Genomic DNA, 17,500 nt, shown 5'->3' with positions numbered 1-17,500 from the left:
GAAATAGGGATTTCTCCCCTTCCTCAATAGAAGGGGGGTTCGGACATCATAAGCCGAGAAAGCAGAACTTGTTGGGGCCAGCCCTGCTAACCAAGAAAAGAAAAAAGGTATCGCGCCCTAAAGGAAACTCAAACCGAAACGGATCGTCCGGCCGAGCATCATCCACAGCCTAGTTACCAGCTGCACTTTCCGCATGGCTTCCCACACATCGTACTCGAATCCATTTCCCTTCCTCTCTTTAGTACTTTGTCAGTGAGGACCCAGCCAAGGCAGACCAAGCTAGTAGTTCCCATTTCCTTACTGAGCTAGGAGTTCTAGGAGTCGGATACGCTACTTCCAAACCTACATTGCATCTCATCTCAAGAGTTGGTTTAGGCAAGGCTATTTCTTTTCTTTGTTTCTTTCCCTTGGTTGGTGACCTATCTTAGGAATTAACTGGGAAGTCTAAGGAAGTTGAATTCAAGAGTCAAGAGCAGCTAATGAGTAAGAGGTATTTGCTTAGGTAATTCCGTGGTTCAAACGATGCTTTTGTTCATCGCAAGGAATGCTTTGTTCTTTCTCTTTCGGACGCTACGCCTATTCTTGTAGCTCTGCTCTCGTCTTTCGTCTTCCTTTGTATTTGCTGATGTCTTGTCGAAGAGTATGTGAAGTAGACCTTGCATCGCCTCTTTGAGGATTGAGAAAAGTGTGTTGTTGCGTCTTCCTCGTGAACAATCGAATCAGTATCGTATATTTGTATCTAGTTCGTGATCTATCTGATCTTGCAGCTAAAATGGGTATTTTTATCCTGTTGTCCGAATCCTGGTCTATCCGGGTGAATTCCTCATGTTCTGTTTCTGGCTAGCCGAGAGAAAGATCGATTTATCTAGATCGGATCGTAGCAAGGAAGGGGAAAGCCTCCCTCTTGTTTGTTAGTGATTGATGTCAGAAGAGGGAACTTCTTCTTTCTTATCCGTTCCGCTAGGCTCCTTGGCTTTCGAGAATATCTCTGAAATTGTCGAAAGAGATGCGTAGCTGGTAAACAGAAGGGAAAATGTAAGCAAAAGCTTGAAAAGCAGGTTGTCTCGGTCCTTTCGGAAGCCTTAGTCTCGGTGTAGCTCTTCTATGGTACTAATGGTTCGGTAAAGCATGGTTAAAGCGGGAGAGCTGCATTCCACCTGAGTGAAAGAGTTCCTGTTCATTCATCGGAAATCAAGACAAACAGGGCACTATGGTGCGGCTATAGCCCGAAAGTGGGAGTAAGCCCCTACTATTTGCGACATGCGTTACTTGCTAAAGAGCTTTGCCTTTTACAAAACACCTATGGCTCGGTCTCTTGCTATGGAATTCAACAATGGCTCTGGCTACTCGAAACGTTTGGGAAGCCCCTATTTTTACTTGTATCGGTGTAAGAACGGTCTTTGCAGAGTTAAACGAAAACGGTTATTTGACAATCCATGGAAAGAAGTATCGGATATCGACTTACGTCTTGATTCCGAGATATCCCTAGGGAAAGGGCTTTGTAGAGGGCTATTCGCCGAGTTTCGTGTTAGGGGCGGGGCATCCCACGTAAGACTTGTAAGAATAGCTTTTTCTGCTTCTCCTTTGTAGATAGGAGTTGGAAAATAGTTCCGAAGAGTCTTCTTTTCCTGTTATATGGTACTAACGGTTTCACCGAACTTATGGAACCTACTCTTTGTTAAAGAAGCTAAACCTTGATAATAGGTGTAGCTCTACATATGGTAACAAATAGGAAACCAATGGACTCCTTTTTCGTTCATACATGAGCGGCAGGAACTCCTAGCTCAGTAAGGAAATGGGAACTACTAGCTTGGTCTGCCTTGGCTGGGTCCTCACTGATGAAGTACAATAAGCCAGCCTTCCGCGCTTCACACTATGCGCACAGTACTTACCAGTCAATCCGACTACCCACTCAGACAAGACATGCCTTCACCCTGGTCCACCTAGTCTTATAAGAAGGGATTTCGTACGCCCTTCTCAGTGAATCCGCCTAGTCAGGATAGAACAATGCTTACTACTCATGAGGAGACAAGTACCAGAACTACCTACGCTTTCGAATAGGCACTCTCCGCATAGTCCTTGCCGGTAAACGCGCATAGGAATAGGAAGGAACTAGCAGCCTCCCACTTCCGCGACTCGTAGAGCTGCCCCTAGCCTAGTTTTCTTTCCGCTAAACTAGTCGAGAAGGAAGTGTTAAAGAGAAAGGTCAGCAAGGGATTGGTCATCGGGAGGTTTTCTAAATTCCTTGTAGCTAAAGCGTTTAATGGCCATCGTAAACATCTGGAAAAGGGGGTTTTTCGCAGCTACGAGGCCAAAGCCGAAGTACTACTTAGCCGCGCTTCGGTGGTTAAACGGCCTTGTCGCTTTCCGGTTAGTGAGCTCTCTTCTACTCGCATGTGTTAAGCACGTAACTATGCTTCCCTCGAAATCGTCCAATCATGCCAAAAAGACGGGTTTACACCGCCCAAAAACACCCATTATGGAAAATACTTTACTCTACGAAATAACGAAAAAGGGAGACCCGAAAGGTGACTTCTTATAAATGACGGAGTCAAAAAAGCCCGACTTTCGTCGCGTCATACAACGCCGAATTCTTACTTGCACGAGTATCTTCTCCAGACCTTTCCACCCATTAGGCTCTCCGGAGAAAGAAGTTTACATTCTACGAAAGTCACCCACATTCTAAAAGACACGAGAACAAAGCCCTTCAAACTAGGGAGAAGGCTCATTACTTTCTACATTTCTCTTTTAGAGAGTCTCCTTTACACGAAGTTTCCTTTCTCGTCTGTCTTTGTTTTCACCTAACGGTTACACTGTAGATGGTCGGGAGTTTTCATAAGTAGAAAGTCAAAGTAGTGAAGCATCCGACCTGAAGGGATCTGCGCTAGCCTATTTCGTTGGGAAACTCTACCGAAGCATATGTGTTAAGGATAGAGTCATTTCACCGATACGGATAACCGACTTGAGGTAGTCGTAGACTTATCGGATGAACTCTTCTCTCTCAATGGAAGCTAGATTGCTAATGCTAAAGACCGGCAAGGAAGCGCATCGCATATTCAAGTTCGGGATTGGTAACGTTTTCGCTTCTTTCTATTCATTCACTGGGGTCTCTTCCCGTGGTGTGGGACTCTTTTTATTAATATTAAGGCTCAGGCCTTACTAGACAAGCACGGAAAACTATATATATATTTCACTTCTTATTCCAGCAACAGCTCTTATCTTACTCTTTGAATCCAATGCATTTCATCTTTCATCTTATAGTAAGATCTACACCATCGTCATTTCAATCAATCTTTAATCAAGTCAAGATGCTAGAGTACCTTCCTGACCTCATAGAGCCTAGCCCGTGAGAAAAGTTCTCTAGAGACCTATTCTCCAGTGTAGCCCGAAATGGGTTCGCAAGGCCAATAATCGCTAATCTAATATAATAAAGAAAGTAGGAAAAGACGAAAGCACCTTATTAAGCCGAAGAATCGACCTCTGCCTAACCTTCAAGACCTCTTTCTTCTAGATATGATAGCTTTACAGAATAGGTCAGAGAACGCCTGTACGAAAGAAGCCTTACTTCTATAAAGGCAAGCATAGGCGAATCAGTCAGTAGGGAGGCCTATATTAATATAAATTACTGCTGAAGTAAGGAACGAACGGAACGGTAGGGCTATTTCGGGACGGACGGAGTTGAACGCACCTCCAGCTCCAGTTAGGAGTGCCAAGGTCAAGGCTAAGCCTTAGTCGAATTCTTCCCCTGATCTGAATGAAACTTGGGAGCCGAACTTGAGCTAGCAGCTTTTGACTTATTAGAGAACTAGAACGAGACCCGACCATTCCTTTAGTGCGCCCGTAGATCGGTGGGCTAAGTTGAGAGGCTGTCCCTTTAACTGATTTGGTCTTATCACCTGCAGGCCTTTGGTTTCGCTTTAGCTTGATTAGAGAAGAGCACCTTTAGCTAGTAGGAATTAGAACAGAGCAGCAATATAAAGAGCTACGCTGGAAGAGCTTCTTCAATTACAAATAGGGCCTTGTCTCAAGTCCACTGGCCGGTCTACTAAGAGATTTGTCCTCTATTCGAGAACAAGAACGCCCGAGAAGCCTTATGTTATGGGCCTATCACCTAGTCAAAGTACTGGGAGTGGGAGAAAGGGACCATGGTTCTAGTGAGAATCTATCTGATCGATCATATGCTACTCTAGGTTCCCTAATGGGTGATGTATTGGCGAGATCAACTGTTCAAAGAATGAGATCCACTCTTTCCGGCGTGCATTGGTTTTCCAAGAAGAAAGAAAAGCATGGACATTGGTTCTCTGCTTCTCTTAATAGATTGTTAGTTTGATGAAGAGATCGCGACTTCAGACCCTCTCTAGCCAAAACCACTATCAGTCCTCACTACATACCTACAATATGGCTATATGTCTCGAGAACTAGAATAAAGTAGCTACTGCCCGTGCCATTACTAATGAGATCCAAATATATTTGGTTTAGCCCGAGAATTTGATCTTGTAAACTTTCGTCTATTCTATAATTATAATATAATAAAGGCACGTTCTACTATGGATTTGAAATCTAGTTCTTGTGGTACTTCAAAATTTGCATTTCCAATACTCCCTGAAAAGCATTTCTAGTTTATGCTGGGTTTTTTGTTTTAGTTTCTCTAGATCAAACTCATGTATATGTTTCAACATAGTACTTCGTTCAAAAACTTGGCCAGCTTTAAAAGAACAAAAAATACCTATCGAAAGAATGAGTCCGACTCCAAGTGTTGTGATGTGATCAGAAATAAATTCTATCATGGATATATTTATTTTTTCTTGTAGTTCCTCTAAAAACTAGGAGAAAGACTTTTCCAAATCGCCTTGGTTTTTCCAAGAAAGGGAAAGGGACTTTTTGGGCATTAATGAACAGAAGACTGAGTCAGCTTTTTTTTCACCAACTCAGGTCTTTGTTCTCTTACGAAATATTCAATCGAACCTAGAGAAAAGAAGTGATGATCGAAGAGCAACTCCAAGCTATAAAGGGAGATAGGGTAGTTGCTCTATTCCTTTATATACGACATGGATTCATTGATTCAACAGCATATTACTATGAGTGCCTTACTTTCGAGGGAAGGGGAAACAGCGCATTAGCATGAGTGGTCTGCGGGCATACTACCTCTTTCTGGGGACATTGATCCAAAAGGTTCAACATTACATATGAAAATAGTGGAGTCGAGAAACGGAGAATGAACCCACTCGCTCACTTGCGCTTCGTTGTTATGCGGCTTCTTTAAGAATCAATCCAATTCGACCGGAGAAGCAAAGAAAAGGCTAGTTTCCAGATCAGGAAAGCAACGAGGGCGTGGGGAAAGCATTGATTTGGTTCCATCAGCTAACGCCACTTCGAGCGGAAGAGAATAGTTTAACGGCATCGTGAGATGAGCTGCTGGAGGCCATTCTCCCATATGGATCCGAGTTCCGAACCTAATAGGCCAAGAGCGGCTCGCGGCTTACGAATGCCAAAGCTGTCATCCGAAAGGCTTGTTCTCAATATAAACTACGCAATTAGCTGTTCGAGCCACAAGAGGAGACAGATAAAAAAGAAATGGACAATAAATCTGATCTGGTTAAAGAATAGAAATTGAGTACGGGCGTCATGTACCTCACCGATGATGCGATGCTATGCGACGACAGAGACATAGAGGCGGGACGTTGCACTATCAAGACTAGGGAGGGAAGAGTGGAAAGCCTCATAAAGAGGGGTTTCTCACGCGTACATGTATAGACTGATTTGACCTATTTTTGTGATCGTTTGAACTAATCGACAGAAAGAAGGGTTCAAAGCTCTCGTTCAGGAGCTCCTTGCGTATGCGGTGATCAAGTGATCGTGAGTTATCTTAAGAAAAGAGAATCAATCGCCAACATTCGTATGTTCAATTCGTCGCTAGTACAAAAAAAAAATAGCAAATGTCGTCGGCATATAGCAGGTATGAAGGACTTGGCAAGACGCCTTATCCCTATCCTACTTTCGGGATCTCCGCTCGGTTCTGCTAACATGCATTCTAAGCGGACTTTTCGTCTGGTGTGCTGCCCATTGGTACAACCGGCGGCTTGCGAGTACGCAAATGCGATACGAGAAGCTATGAATTATCCCTTTTTTTACAGCTTGGGTTCCCGTGCGTTCACCCGGCACGAAATTCTTTCCGAGAAGACGTCAGGTTGCCTGAAAGTCAGGGTGTGGGGAGATGAACTGCTTAATGATTTAAAATGCGCAAGGGTTGAGCGGTGGAGGAGAGCAAAGCTACTCGCCATCAGGAACGGACCTTACACCCCCTTCCATTGGAACGACAGGCCCCTGCCCTATTTGCTTTGCCTCCTTACCTCTCACTCTTAACAGCACACAGGGTTGGCTCGCTTGGTCCCCTCAATAAGATACATTTAGGCGGACAGGCGGGCACTATCTAACATCCGGAATACCCACCGCTTAGGAACTCGGAAAGCTCGACCACTTCCTACGTTAGGAGTGTATTGGAATAGCTACTCCTCCTTTCCTTCATCCATTTCAGCGTACCTATACATCTACTCTCTACTTGCCTACTTTGCTTGCTTCTATATTGATTGCTACTTTCTTCAACAGAATATGGGATTCACTAGGAGATCTTGGTGGTTAGGAGTGACAGTGACTCTCGCGTTAGGGGTGACAATGGCGGTTAGGAAGAATAAACCGTTCAATGCAACATAACATATTGAAGAAGACACTCTAGGACGTTTGGGACCCTCACCAGAGAGTCCCTTCACTGCCAAGGGATGCTTTAGAGGAGATTTAGTTGAACTAGTAGGAGTCGTTACATATTTATGGATTTTCCTGTCCGGTCTTTGCTGGGCTTTCACTGGTGCGATTTTGGGTACATCCGCTGAGAGCGAGAGTAGGGAAGGGCCATGAATGAATTCAAATATAGAGACTCTAGGAGGCCAATGTCCGTATACAAAAACGTGAGTTGAGAAGGATCTGTTATCGTGCTGTTTGGATATATCAAACCGGCCGTGGAGACAACCCGGTTCGATCCCTGCTATGAGAAAGTTAACAACAGGAAGCTACTCTATAGCGTTCGGGAACCTCACCCGAGATTCCCGAGCGTACTAGAGATGATATGGGATCCTGATGTCGATGGTGAAGTTAAAGGAGAAAGAGAAGGGGCATGGTTGGTGTGTCACTGGGTCGGTGAGGGAACCCGTAGGAAGGGGGGACGACCCGCCGAATTCACATCAGAAATCGCCAACATGAACACAAACGAAATCTTTAATTGCGTATAGAAACAAAATGAACCACTTCTATTCTCGGAGCTGAGGTATATGAAGAATGGCTTTTTGGTCCCTTTCGTCCAGTGGTTAGGACATCGTCTTTTCATGTCGAAGACACGGGTTCGATTCCCGTAAGGGATAGGTACTCATTCCCGGCCGCTTTCAGTTAGTGTTCATTGCTGAGTGATCGCTCGCTATCTGGCTGGAAAAGGTGGTCCGGAAGCTTCCTCTCTCCCAGCAAGCAAGACGAGATCACCACTTCTCTCAGTAATGGACTTCCTTGAATTATTTCTTAGTCTTAGATGTCCTTTCATAGATTCTCGAACCTCCGAGAGACAGAATCTCCATGCATGCGTTCTTTCTCTCCTCCCCTCCTAATACCATAGCGGGGGTCCAGTGAGCTCTCCAATAGTGCACCAAAACGGGGCCGGAGAGACGGTAAACCTTAGATCGGCTAAGATCAAATTGAACTGTCTTTGATTGAGGAATAGGATGTTGCTCCATTCCATTCTATTAAATAGAGTAATAAAAGAGCAAGGCCTTTCACTAATAGACATAAGTAATATAGTTGCTCTACGAAGGACCCCCCTATTATATTAGGGTATTTATCCCTGACTACCGTTTGCGTTGAGAGCGAGGACCGAGATAGAAAAATCTATCAACCATTTCTAGTAGATAAAGACTCTTCTAGCAAGCGTTATGAGAAAGTTGCAGCATCCGAGTGGTTGGTTTCGGGGCAAGAGTTGGTAGAATCGAACTCCACTTCCCCTAAACGAAATACCTGAGTTGCCGCGCGTAAGGAGAAGTTATGACCTCCCAGAAGTCTACGGGCAAGCAGTAATCAAAACAATCGAAAATAGGCTTCAATGAGACTCTGCGAAATACCGGCAAAAAGAACCTTTCTGCCTTTCTCGACTCCAACTACCGCCCCCGCAGCGAAACCCGCGCATCGCTACTCTCTCTCGCCGCCACACAGCTTGACTTTGATTCTTTCTCGGATCAACGGTTTACTCTGCTTATGGGAATGCTGCTTCGGGAAAGGAGTGAGGCCGAAAGGCCCTATAATGAACTCAGAATACCCGGCTAAAAAGCTGGATCGGTTCACTTCCATACTAACCAAATCGTAAGCGGAATCATCAACTTCGAATCTAGGATCCGCACCTTCCCTTCAGTATAATTGGCCTAATTGCCTTTTGATTTGAATAGGCGTGCTGAACGAAAACATCGCCACATCACGGAAACTCTTCGTGCTTTACTTCTCTCCGGTTAGGCGGGAAGCTTCATAAGGGCTAAGATGGCATCTTGCTTCCCTTCATAAGCCTATGGTGGTCTCAAGAGCATTGCCGGCTTGTTGAAGAAGGACCACCCCATTGTTTGACTGGGTTGAAATCGTCGATAAGCCTCGGTCTCACTTTGGAGTGACTAACCAGCCAACCTAAGGCACCTGAGACCACTTCGCTGATACGCCTTCTTTACATACGATTGATATGGCCCCAAATCTCACAACGAGAGGGAGATTGTTATGCTGAACCCAGCCACTACTCCGGTGGATGTCTGTCTATGAGTTAGCTCTTTCTGCCTCCGAAAAGAAGAATCCGTCATTTTACCAATTCGGACTCCAATGGGCCTAATCTTAGATAGGTTCATTATTATGAAATGAGTACCCGACTTCGCCCAGGTTCTTCTATCCATTTGCATGGGTTACCGGGTCATTTTGTTCGGGATTCCAAACCCGCCTTAGTTTATATGAGTAGTACTAAGATAAGAGTAGTAGTTTTTTTTTTGTTAGGGGCATCTTACGTACTATTAGAAAGATAAAGAAGAATCTTCTATAGCAGCCCAGTGTAGGTTATATTGAGATTCGTAGACTCGTGACGCTGAACAACACATTCTAAATAGACCTTGCTCGGGTTCGCCCCACCGCTTATCGTGATTAAAGAGCCGGTCACCGGTAGGCTAGCATAGAGGCTATAGGGTGAAAGAGAACCCCGGCTTCTCCATTGCTGATGTGATGACCCCTCGAGGAGGTTTCTCTTTTTTTTTAAGCGTAAAAAAACTCTATGAACCATAAGTGGGTAGGCTCACTCAGATTCGGATGGGCATATGGTTTCGCGCATAATTACTGTTTTGTCTTCTTGCTATTGAGAGAGTTCAATTTCAATGTCTTTCAGACCTATATCGTAGGTCACGTCCACATAGAAAGGAAGATTATAAGAAAACCCTGGTCTCGAAACGGCCGGACTTTACCTGTTGCTAGCTTTGAAAGCAAAAAACTTAGCGATCTGCAAATCTATATGCGATTACAATCCTAATCCTTATGGGAAAATAAAAATAGAACCTAACCTTTTTGCTGAGGAAGAGAAAGGGAGATCGGCGTTTCCGCTGCGAGGCTCAAAGCGAATAGGCTGGCAGTCTTGAAGCGAAGGAGAATTCTATTTGTTCTTCTATTCCCAAGTTCTAGTCCAAAAAACGAATCCAATCCCACTCTTGGGTGACCTTATCCATTTGGCGGATTTCACACTGGTTACATCAAAAGAGAATGAAGGAGGTTATACCTAATGCGCCATAACTCCTTCGAGAACGAAATCAAAAATAAAGATTGGGACCTCTCCTCCCCTCCCTAATACCTAATACATAGTTCCGTCTATGGAGCCTAAAGCTTAAACCATGGCATGGCAGTAAGAAGTAAGTTGGCCTAGTCTCTCGCCCAGCTTTCGCCTTCTGAAGTGGCCAAGTTGAAGCGTTCAACGGTTCTTCGGCCTACCGCCTTTCTTTTTTTTTTAGTTACCGACCTAAACAAAAGAGATTAGCCTCTTGATCGATCGATTGATTGGATCGAAGTACGAAGGGGTTGATTGAAGTGTGAGATCAGCCCAAGACTAAGGCCGAGCAACTAGCTGCTGCAAGATTGGACGTCTATCTATCTCACCACGCCCCCTACTCCTATAAGGTATAAGGGCCGGTGGAAGGAATGCTCTGCTCATCTTTCTTACGGCTCGTTACCGCAGCGCTCGTTCGCCCCTTCGGCTTTTTCAATTCAAAAAGGTAGTGTCTTTTTCCTGGTAAATAGCGTCTTGAAGCAAAGGCATTATTGAAGGAAAGAGATGGCGGGCCGGTCAATTGCATTAGGTAGGAGATGCAGGACCTGTCTTAACCGCAAGTGCATTCGCTATTCGATTCCATCCTCGATCCCACAAAATTTGGATTCCTTTGTATCTCTTCTTTACTTTTAAGTGAGAAGGGGGGGTGACAAAGGGTATACTTTCTTCTCTCTATGTCGCCGTCTCATCAATGAGCGTAGATTAATTAATAGATATGAGATATAGCTTTTGTGCTTGTCAATCTCTATCCCATTCTTCAGGTATAGTTTTCTTTGATCACAGCTCGACAGGTGATCCGTCCTTTCGTCATAAGGCGTGGTCTGACTCTGAGAAAAACCATTCCTGTGTTTAGGTCCCTACTAAGCAGAATTCGTAAACTATGCAAAGGCTATTTGAAGACTTTTGATTTTATAGCAATAAAAGCAAAAACAATTCTCAACGCCCTTACGAGGTAGTGATGAGTTAAACTACTCGTGTTGGCATGGAAGTCAGCCCGGTAAACTGATTCCATTCTGCTACTAGGGTTCCCTTCCCCTTAGCTCTATAAAGACCTTTTCAACTCAAAAAAAAGATGCTAAAGCTATTTATAGTTGTTCGGAAGGATTCGTTTACTTCCTGCAAATTGCTTATGTAAGAACTAGTAGAAAGAAAGGAATTTTGAAAAAAAAGAAAGAATAAGGATAGGGGCAGCATTGATAGATCGTTGAATGAGAATGCTTGAATGGGAATCGTCTTAGCAACTGGCTATAGACATGAGTCAAAGCCGCCGAGAGAGGAGAGAGCATTTTCATGAGAGAGGGACGAGCAAGTGACAGATTGGGAAAAAAATAGGTAGGCCTTTTCTGAGCGGTCATTTAGAAGCCTTGTTAGCGACCCATCATTCTTCCCTAAGCTGTCAAGCGAGCAAGAGATAGAAGAATCATCGCTCATAGATGTGAATTGAGAAAGCAAGCCCGAATTCTTTTGAATTTCATTTTAATTAGGCTCTATAGTCTGGTCCCTGTACCTGGTAAGGTCTGATTGTTATCTGTAAGTCTTGTTTTGACCGCGGGAAGGTGAACTTTGCAAAAGTGCTTATTTGGTTGGGAAAAATAAGACTTCTGACTCCCCCGAAAAAAAGTTTCAGCTATTGATGTAGCCTCTTGTCGCTACCTACTCGAAAAATCCCTTCTATACTACTCAACAGAAGGAAAAATCCCATCAAGATAGATTGAATCGACGACCTATACTTAAACTAAAGGCACAAGGGAATCAAGAGTTCAAGAGCACAGAACAGAGGAAATGCACATGGGTCTCCTTGAAGAACGAAGTCTAAGATAAAGTAAAGGTAGAGTGGGCGCACTTTTGCTCTGCTTGGATTGGCATGGCTGTCCCCCTTTGCTAGTGGAGGCTCGGCCTTTGACTCCGCTTGCCTCTACTTTTCATGTCAAGCGTACAAGTGTAGTTTAGTGGGATTTACTTCTAAAGACAGGAATTCTTTTTCATCTCCCCTGTATAAGTCGACGTCTTAACCTTACTTCCTGAGCTCAGTTGATTGTTGAAGCAGTAGCTCTGGATCGAGAGAGCTGGGTGCTTACCTTATTATTTTATTATGAAAAGGAGAAAGGGCTTTTTTTATAGAGAGAGATGAGTCAGGGGGGTTTGCTGGCTAACTCGTGCAATCAACGACAAATTCCTTCGCCTTAGTAAGCTAGCTTTGTAAGCTAAGCAAGCCTGGTTCTCCGGGCTTTCTCCCTTCTCGACCAGACGAAGGAGATATGAATTCCATTCAGGCGGGTAAGGGCTTGGCTTGACCGTGTCTTTTCTCGGGTGGGAGGCGAAAACTGGAAAGTTCATCATTAAGCGGTGGGCTGTTCATAGAAAAGAAGGCGTCGCCCAACGAGTGGCAGATCTGGATAGAGTCTCGCTCATAGAAGAAGAGTACGCGCGCTAGCGCGCTACGGCTTAGGCAGTTGATCGGATCAGATAGCCCTTCGGGCAACCAACCAAACCCGGCACATCCAATTCCATTCCGATCAACAACTTGGAGGTATGGCTGAGTGGCTTAAGGCATTGGTTTGCTAAATCGACATACAAGAAGATTGTATCATGGGTTCGAATCCCATTTCCTCCGGCACGGAAATGAAAGGGGCGGGCGAAATTACGTGAGAGAAAGAACCTCTTGGTTGAGTCCAGTCCCCTGAATAGCACTACTTAGTGACTAGGATCCGAAGGAGTTGCGCCTTGTTTTTCTTTGACCGGCCTATCTTCTTTCTATAAGCAAGCTCCCTCCGGCCGTCCAGTCCCTGGACGGCTCTCGGTTCTTGAGCATGTTGGGGGATTAGGCGGCAGTTGAAAGAGCTGCTCGAAAGCTTGACGAACAAGCTAAAAAGCCTATATATATGAGTCAAGGGCCTTTCCCTTACTAGTTAAGTGGTAAGGTAGGGCGCTATTCGATGAAGAAAACAGACTTTAGGAAAGTGGTTCAGGTAGCTCAGCTGGTTAGAGCAAAGGACTGAAAATCCTTGTGTCAGTGGTTCGAATCCACTTCTAAGCGGGCGAAGGGTCCAAACGTAGCCGGGAGCAAGCCGGATTTTGAAATTCAAGTGAAAGAGTAAGCCAAAAAATGTGAGCGCTCCTGCACTATACGGCTTTTTGGCGTCCCCCTATCTTGTCTTGCTGGAGGCAGATTTTCTAAAAAAAGCGGTTGATTATTCGGATTGGTTCTCGCATCCCTGTGCCCAAAAGGATGGGCGAGTTCGGTTTGAGTCTTCATCGATCGTGTGGATCTATATGCTCCGGGGTGGTGAGACGAGGTGTAGCGCAGTCTGGTCAGCGCATCTGTTTTGGGTACAGAGGGCCATAGGTTCGAATCCTGTCACCTTGATGTGGGGCCGGAGTCAGCCTCAAACGTAAGTAACTTAGTGCAGGAAGAAGAAAATGAAATACGAACAACCGCGCTGGTCGTAATAAATTGACTGATCCAATGGATATCCTTAGTCTAAAAGAAAGGGTGCTAATATTAATATGAGAAACAAGAGTCTTCGGAGGAAATTCCCGACTTCTTTGATAAAAGAACCTGCAAAGAACACCTTGAAGTATGCCAATTAACATTGCCTGGCCTCCCATTTCTTCTTTTCTGTCCGTCTTGGAATGACTGACTTAGTCACACTTTTCAGAGAAGGCTCAAGAGCTACACATGGGTTCTGATAAAAGGGGATTGCTAATTTATCTTATCTCAGACCCGGGCCGAAGAGAGTCCCAATTGGCCCAATGCCTCTTCGACAAGAAGAAGCGGAATATAGAGCTCGAAACCTCTTTTTCTGTCTTTTTTCTGGATGAGATCCAATCCCGACATCAGGAGCAGCTCAAGCAACCTCTATTACTAAGAGGAATCACGGGTTCGCTCGGGTCAGTTGGAAAAACCCAGCCTTTGTCCTTCACCACAAAACAAATAATGGAATGGTAAGCCAACTAATTTACTACTATACATATACAAGCTGTATACCGGTCGATAGACCGATGAGACCTCTGTTTGATCTTCCAAATCCATTTGAAGACAACTATTTGAAACTAGAAGAGAAGGAAGTACCAAGAAAAAAGTCTTATTAGCGAGGGAAATCACCTTAGTTTTTTCCGTAGGTTGGAATGAATAAATTGATGATTCCCCTTTCTCTCACCGCAAGACGTAGTCTTTTCAAATGATTCCCACCTAAGCGCCCCCCTTTGCCAAGGTTAGGCTGCTCCTGTATTGTTAGTTGAGTTGGTCTGATTAGACACGAGCTGGAATTCTCACATTGGTGTGTGGCTAAAGCCAATAGTTATGGTTTTTCTAATTCGCACTGATATAGGAATAAGCGACTTGAGCGACCACAGATGATTCAACTGGTTAGTTCGCGTCCGTACTTGCTTCCCCTTTTTTCCATCCTTTCTCGTTCACTTTCACACACAGGCTTCATGCTTTCTTGCCCTCAACCAAAGGGCAATCGGGGAATGAGCAAGTACATAGCACGAAAGAAGGTTGTAGCGGCGCTGGAACATCTCCATGTTGAGACGGATATCCAGATGAAAAGGAGGTGAATCAGAGGGAGAGATCGATGCTCTTGAACTTGATAGATATGGCAAAAGCCCTTATAAAAATAAAAGGGATGATTTGTAGATCGGATCTCGTCTCTTAGAAAATGCCATCGACTGCTCTGAAAAGTCCGTCCTGTAATGACTGACTAAACAGATGGTATTGAATCGAACTAAGGGATGGTGCCGTACCAGCGGTCACCGGTTAGGCCAACAGGAACATATAGACCAATCACTAAGAGAAAGACCGCCGTAGTTGAAGATGGTGGGGAAAGCAAATACTGATTTTCCATTCGTACTCGTTCACTTTCAAAGGCGCCAGCCGTTGACTAGCCAACCAGAAAGACATTTATAAAGAAGCCAAAGCGACGTACCTACCGAATTCCACGACTTCGCAGCCATCCCAGCTTGCGTTAGTTACAGGGTCCGATCCCTAACTCTACTCAATTAACGATTGACTTAGTGCTTGTCTATTTAACACTAATGGATCCAGTTTCTGAGAGCACTGGCAGGGCTGAACTCGTAACAAGACCTAGATTCTTTTTAGATAATCAAAGATCCCTCGCGGCTCCCTGCCCCATGAATCAAGGTAGGCAGCAACGAGCCGGGATCCCACTCCCCAAGAAGGAAAAAGGAGTTGCAGCGCTTGATCGGACAGATCCATTTATCTGGCAGTTCATTTCCAACTTTGCAGGGCAAATCCAACCTTTCGCCCTACTGCTCAAGACAACAGAGGATGAAGAGTTTGTTTAGGACGAGAGCCATGTCCCAGTCTTGCAACGAATCAAGAATGACCAGCAATGGCAAAAGCAGAGCCCAACACTTGATCGATCGACAGACGTAGCTGCACCGATTGATGCAGCCTTGTCCAAATCTCACTCGCCACCCTAGGAGCGTGTTCCCGCATAACAAACTCCCTCCCTGGAATCAACAAAACCTGGCCTTCTCCGCGATTCGTCTGCATTCGAAGGTTTGATTCCGATCCGTGACGTCCCTTGTTCAAGTCTTCGACTTTCATGTGTTAAGCACGTAACTATGCTTGTTTAGAAATCGTCCAATCATGCTAAAAAACCCGGGTTTTGGCCACTAAAAAACACCCATTCTGGAAAATAGTTTACTATACGAAATACTTGAAAAGCAGGTCTGAAAACGATCGGTAATAGAGTAGTTGATGTCAAATTTCCGGGGTTTCGTAACTTGAAATTACGTCAAAATCTTGATTGCAAAGGCAAGCCAAATAGATTTATCCGTGGATGTCTCCCATTAATAGTGTCACTCAAGACGGAACACTTTGTCTAAGAAGAAGTTAGGAGAGTTATTAACTCCCCTTGTTCTAATTAGATTTCTCCTTGGGACTTTCAAAGAAAGAAGTAGCTCGGGACACCCTTTCTTTTGTCTATTCACTTAGGAACTAGAGTTGGAATGCCATTCCTGTTATGAAAGGATTTATCTTAACCCCTCAAAAGAAAAAGCAAATGATTCTTAGCTCCTAGTTCTTTCTCTTTCATAAACCAGCTGTGAAATAGATCCCAAAGTCCTCGGAGTTCTTCTTCTTTAGGAGAGATGTACGTAAATCTAGCTCTAAATGAATCGGTTTTCGAGTCCTACTAATCCACTATGTAAAATGAGTAGTTTATTGATTTATTAGTTCCTAATATGAATTAGTTTTCCTCAAAAGAACAGCTATCAACTCTTTGACTACATATTCCCATAACCTTTGACAATAGCTTACCTACAGCAATAACTCACTAACCAAGTCAGGGATTCATTCTCGTCTCAGAACCTTCAATCACTGAGAAAAACGGAGACTCAATAACTCATTAGCAACAGCAGCGACTCTAGACCGTTCATGCCCCATATAAAATAAAGGGGCATTTACACTACCCGTTGGTTCATTAGTGCCAATCTAGACTCCTCCTAACCTAGACTATTCACTCAGAAACTGCTATCTCGCACTGGAGGTTATTCGATTCGTTAGCTCGTACTCGATATCTATCTGGATTCTATTCACCCGGACTCAACAAGCAACGGACGAGTTCAATAGCTCTACTACGCTCATGTCCCATTACAAGGGACATTTACGCTGCCTGTGGTTAAGGAGAGTCAATCTATACTCCTGCTATATGCCATCTATTTATTTACCTACTTTAGCGGCCATCAGGAGATGAAAGCCAACTCCCATCGAAGCAAGTTTGGAAGATTGGACGAGTCGGGAGCTGCTCCTGCTCTTCTTGCTCAAGTATATTTCATTTAGTGGAATACCTGCTTCCGCTTTTCGTTTTAGCAGTGATCAAGCCGAGAAAAAAGCCCTTTTTATCTTCTTAGTGGGTTCGCGATTAGCTTCGATAGAACTTATCAGGGCTCAGTAGACTTAACTGTACTTTCTCCGGCTAGCTTCGATCCAACTATTTTACACTGAATCTACTTAAAGACTAACCGGGAAGCGGAAATCAACCCTGTGATTAGTCCACAGAGGTCTAGCGAGAAGAATTCCCTTAGCAACACAGAACAACAGAAAGAGTAGCCAAGAGTTCGGCCCTTTAGTCACCGCTAGAACGAGTAGAGAGCGCTTTCTACTATCTGTAGATCGACTAACCGGGAAGCTCTCTTCTCTTGAGCACGAGAGTTCTCTTCCGCCGCGGAGTCAGAGTATGCCTCTCCTTTTGGACCGAGGGTGACTGGTACCACAGGAGACTAAAGATCTATTTATTAGAAAAACCATACGAATCAGACCGAAATAGACTACATTAGATGGCAGAAAGTGGGAAGACAGGACTGAACCTTCTTTGCTGGGTGTTGAGGCGCCTGCTGGTCTCTTTCTATTTCTATCTCAACATAAAGAGATTCGTGAGCTGCTTGAACGCACTCAAATGACTGGTGCCAAAGAAGTCAGCACACCTCTTCCTACCCTCTTCTTCATGATGGGTCTACACCGGCTAATGCCACTTCATTTCGTAGCACCGCCTACGCAGTCAACAAACTCTCTACTGAAAGAATGGGGAAACTCTTTGCATTCAGAGCCCCGAGAGTAAATGATTGAACCGTAGGCCTGCATGAAACCGTGGATTCGGCTTC

At 44.5% G+C, this 17,500-nt stretch overlaps 2 protein-coding genes and 4 non-coding genes across 6 annotated transcripts; all 6 read left to right on the top strand.

The window, feature by feature from the left end:
* Window positions 1-1,260: 1,260 nt before the first annotated feature.
* On the top strand, window positions 1,261-1,590 carry orf109a (hypothetical protein). The gene has a single exon. The coding sequence runs from the start codon at window positions 1,261-1,263 to the stop codon at window positions 1,588-1,590; it is 330 nt and encodes a 109-aa protein (YP_008992294.1).
* Window positions 1,591-5,898: 4,308 nt separating this feature from the next.
* Window positions 5,899-6,363, top strand: orf154a (hypothetical protein). The gene has a single exon. It carries the CDS (start codon window positions 5,899-5,901, stop codon window positions 6,361-6,363), a length of 465 nt encoding a protein of 154 aa, YP_008992293.1.
* A 977-nt stretch (window positions 6,364-7,340) lies between these two features.
* Window positions 7,341-7,412, top strand: trnE-UUC. The gene has a single exon. It is a non-coding gene; the product is annotated as a tRNA-Glu (tRNA).
* Window positions 7,413-12,397: 4,985 nt separating this feature from the next.
* Window positions 12,398-12,485, top strand: trnS-GCU. The gene has a single exon. It is a non-coding gene; the product is annotated as a tRNA-Ser (tRNA).
* Window positions 12,486-12,834: 349 nt separating this feature from the next.
* Window positions 12,835-12,908, top strand: trnF-GAA. The gene has a single exon. It is a non-coding gene; the product is annotated as a tRNA-Phe (tRNA).
* Window positions 12,909-13,163: 255 nt separating this feature from the next.
* Window positions 13,164-13,238, top strand: trnP-UGG. Its single transcript has one exon. It is a non-coding gene; the product is annotated as a tRNA-Pro (tRNA).
* The last annotated feature ends 4,262 nt before the right edge of the window (window positions 13,239-17,500 follow it).

The sequence above is a fragment of the mitochondrial genome of Salvia miltiorrhiza (assembly GCF_028751815.1).
Source record: "Salvia miltiorrhiza mitochondrion, complete genome".
Lineage (NCBI taxonomy): Eukaryota > Viridiplantae > Streptophyta > Magnoliopsida > Lamiales > Lamiaceae > Salvia > Salvia miltiorrhiza.
The sequence above is the reverse complement of the archived record's forward strand: the minus strand, read 5'-3'. Positions and strand labels throughout refer to the sequence as shown.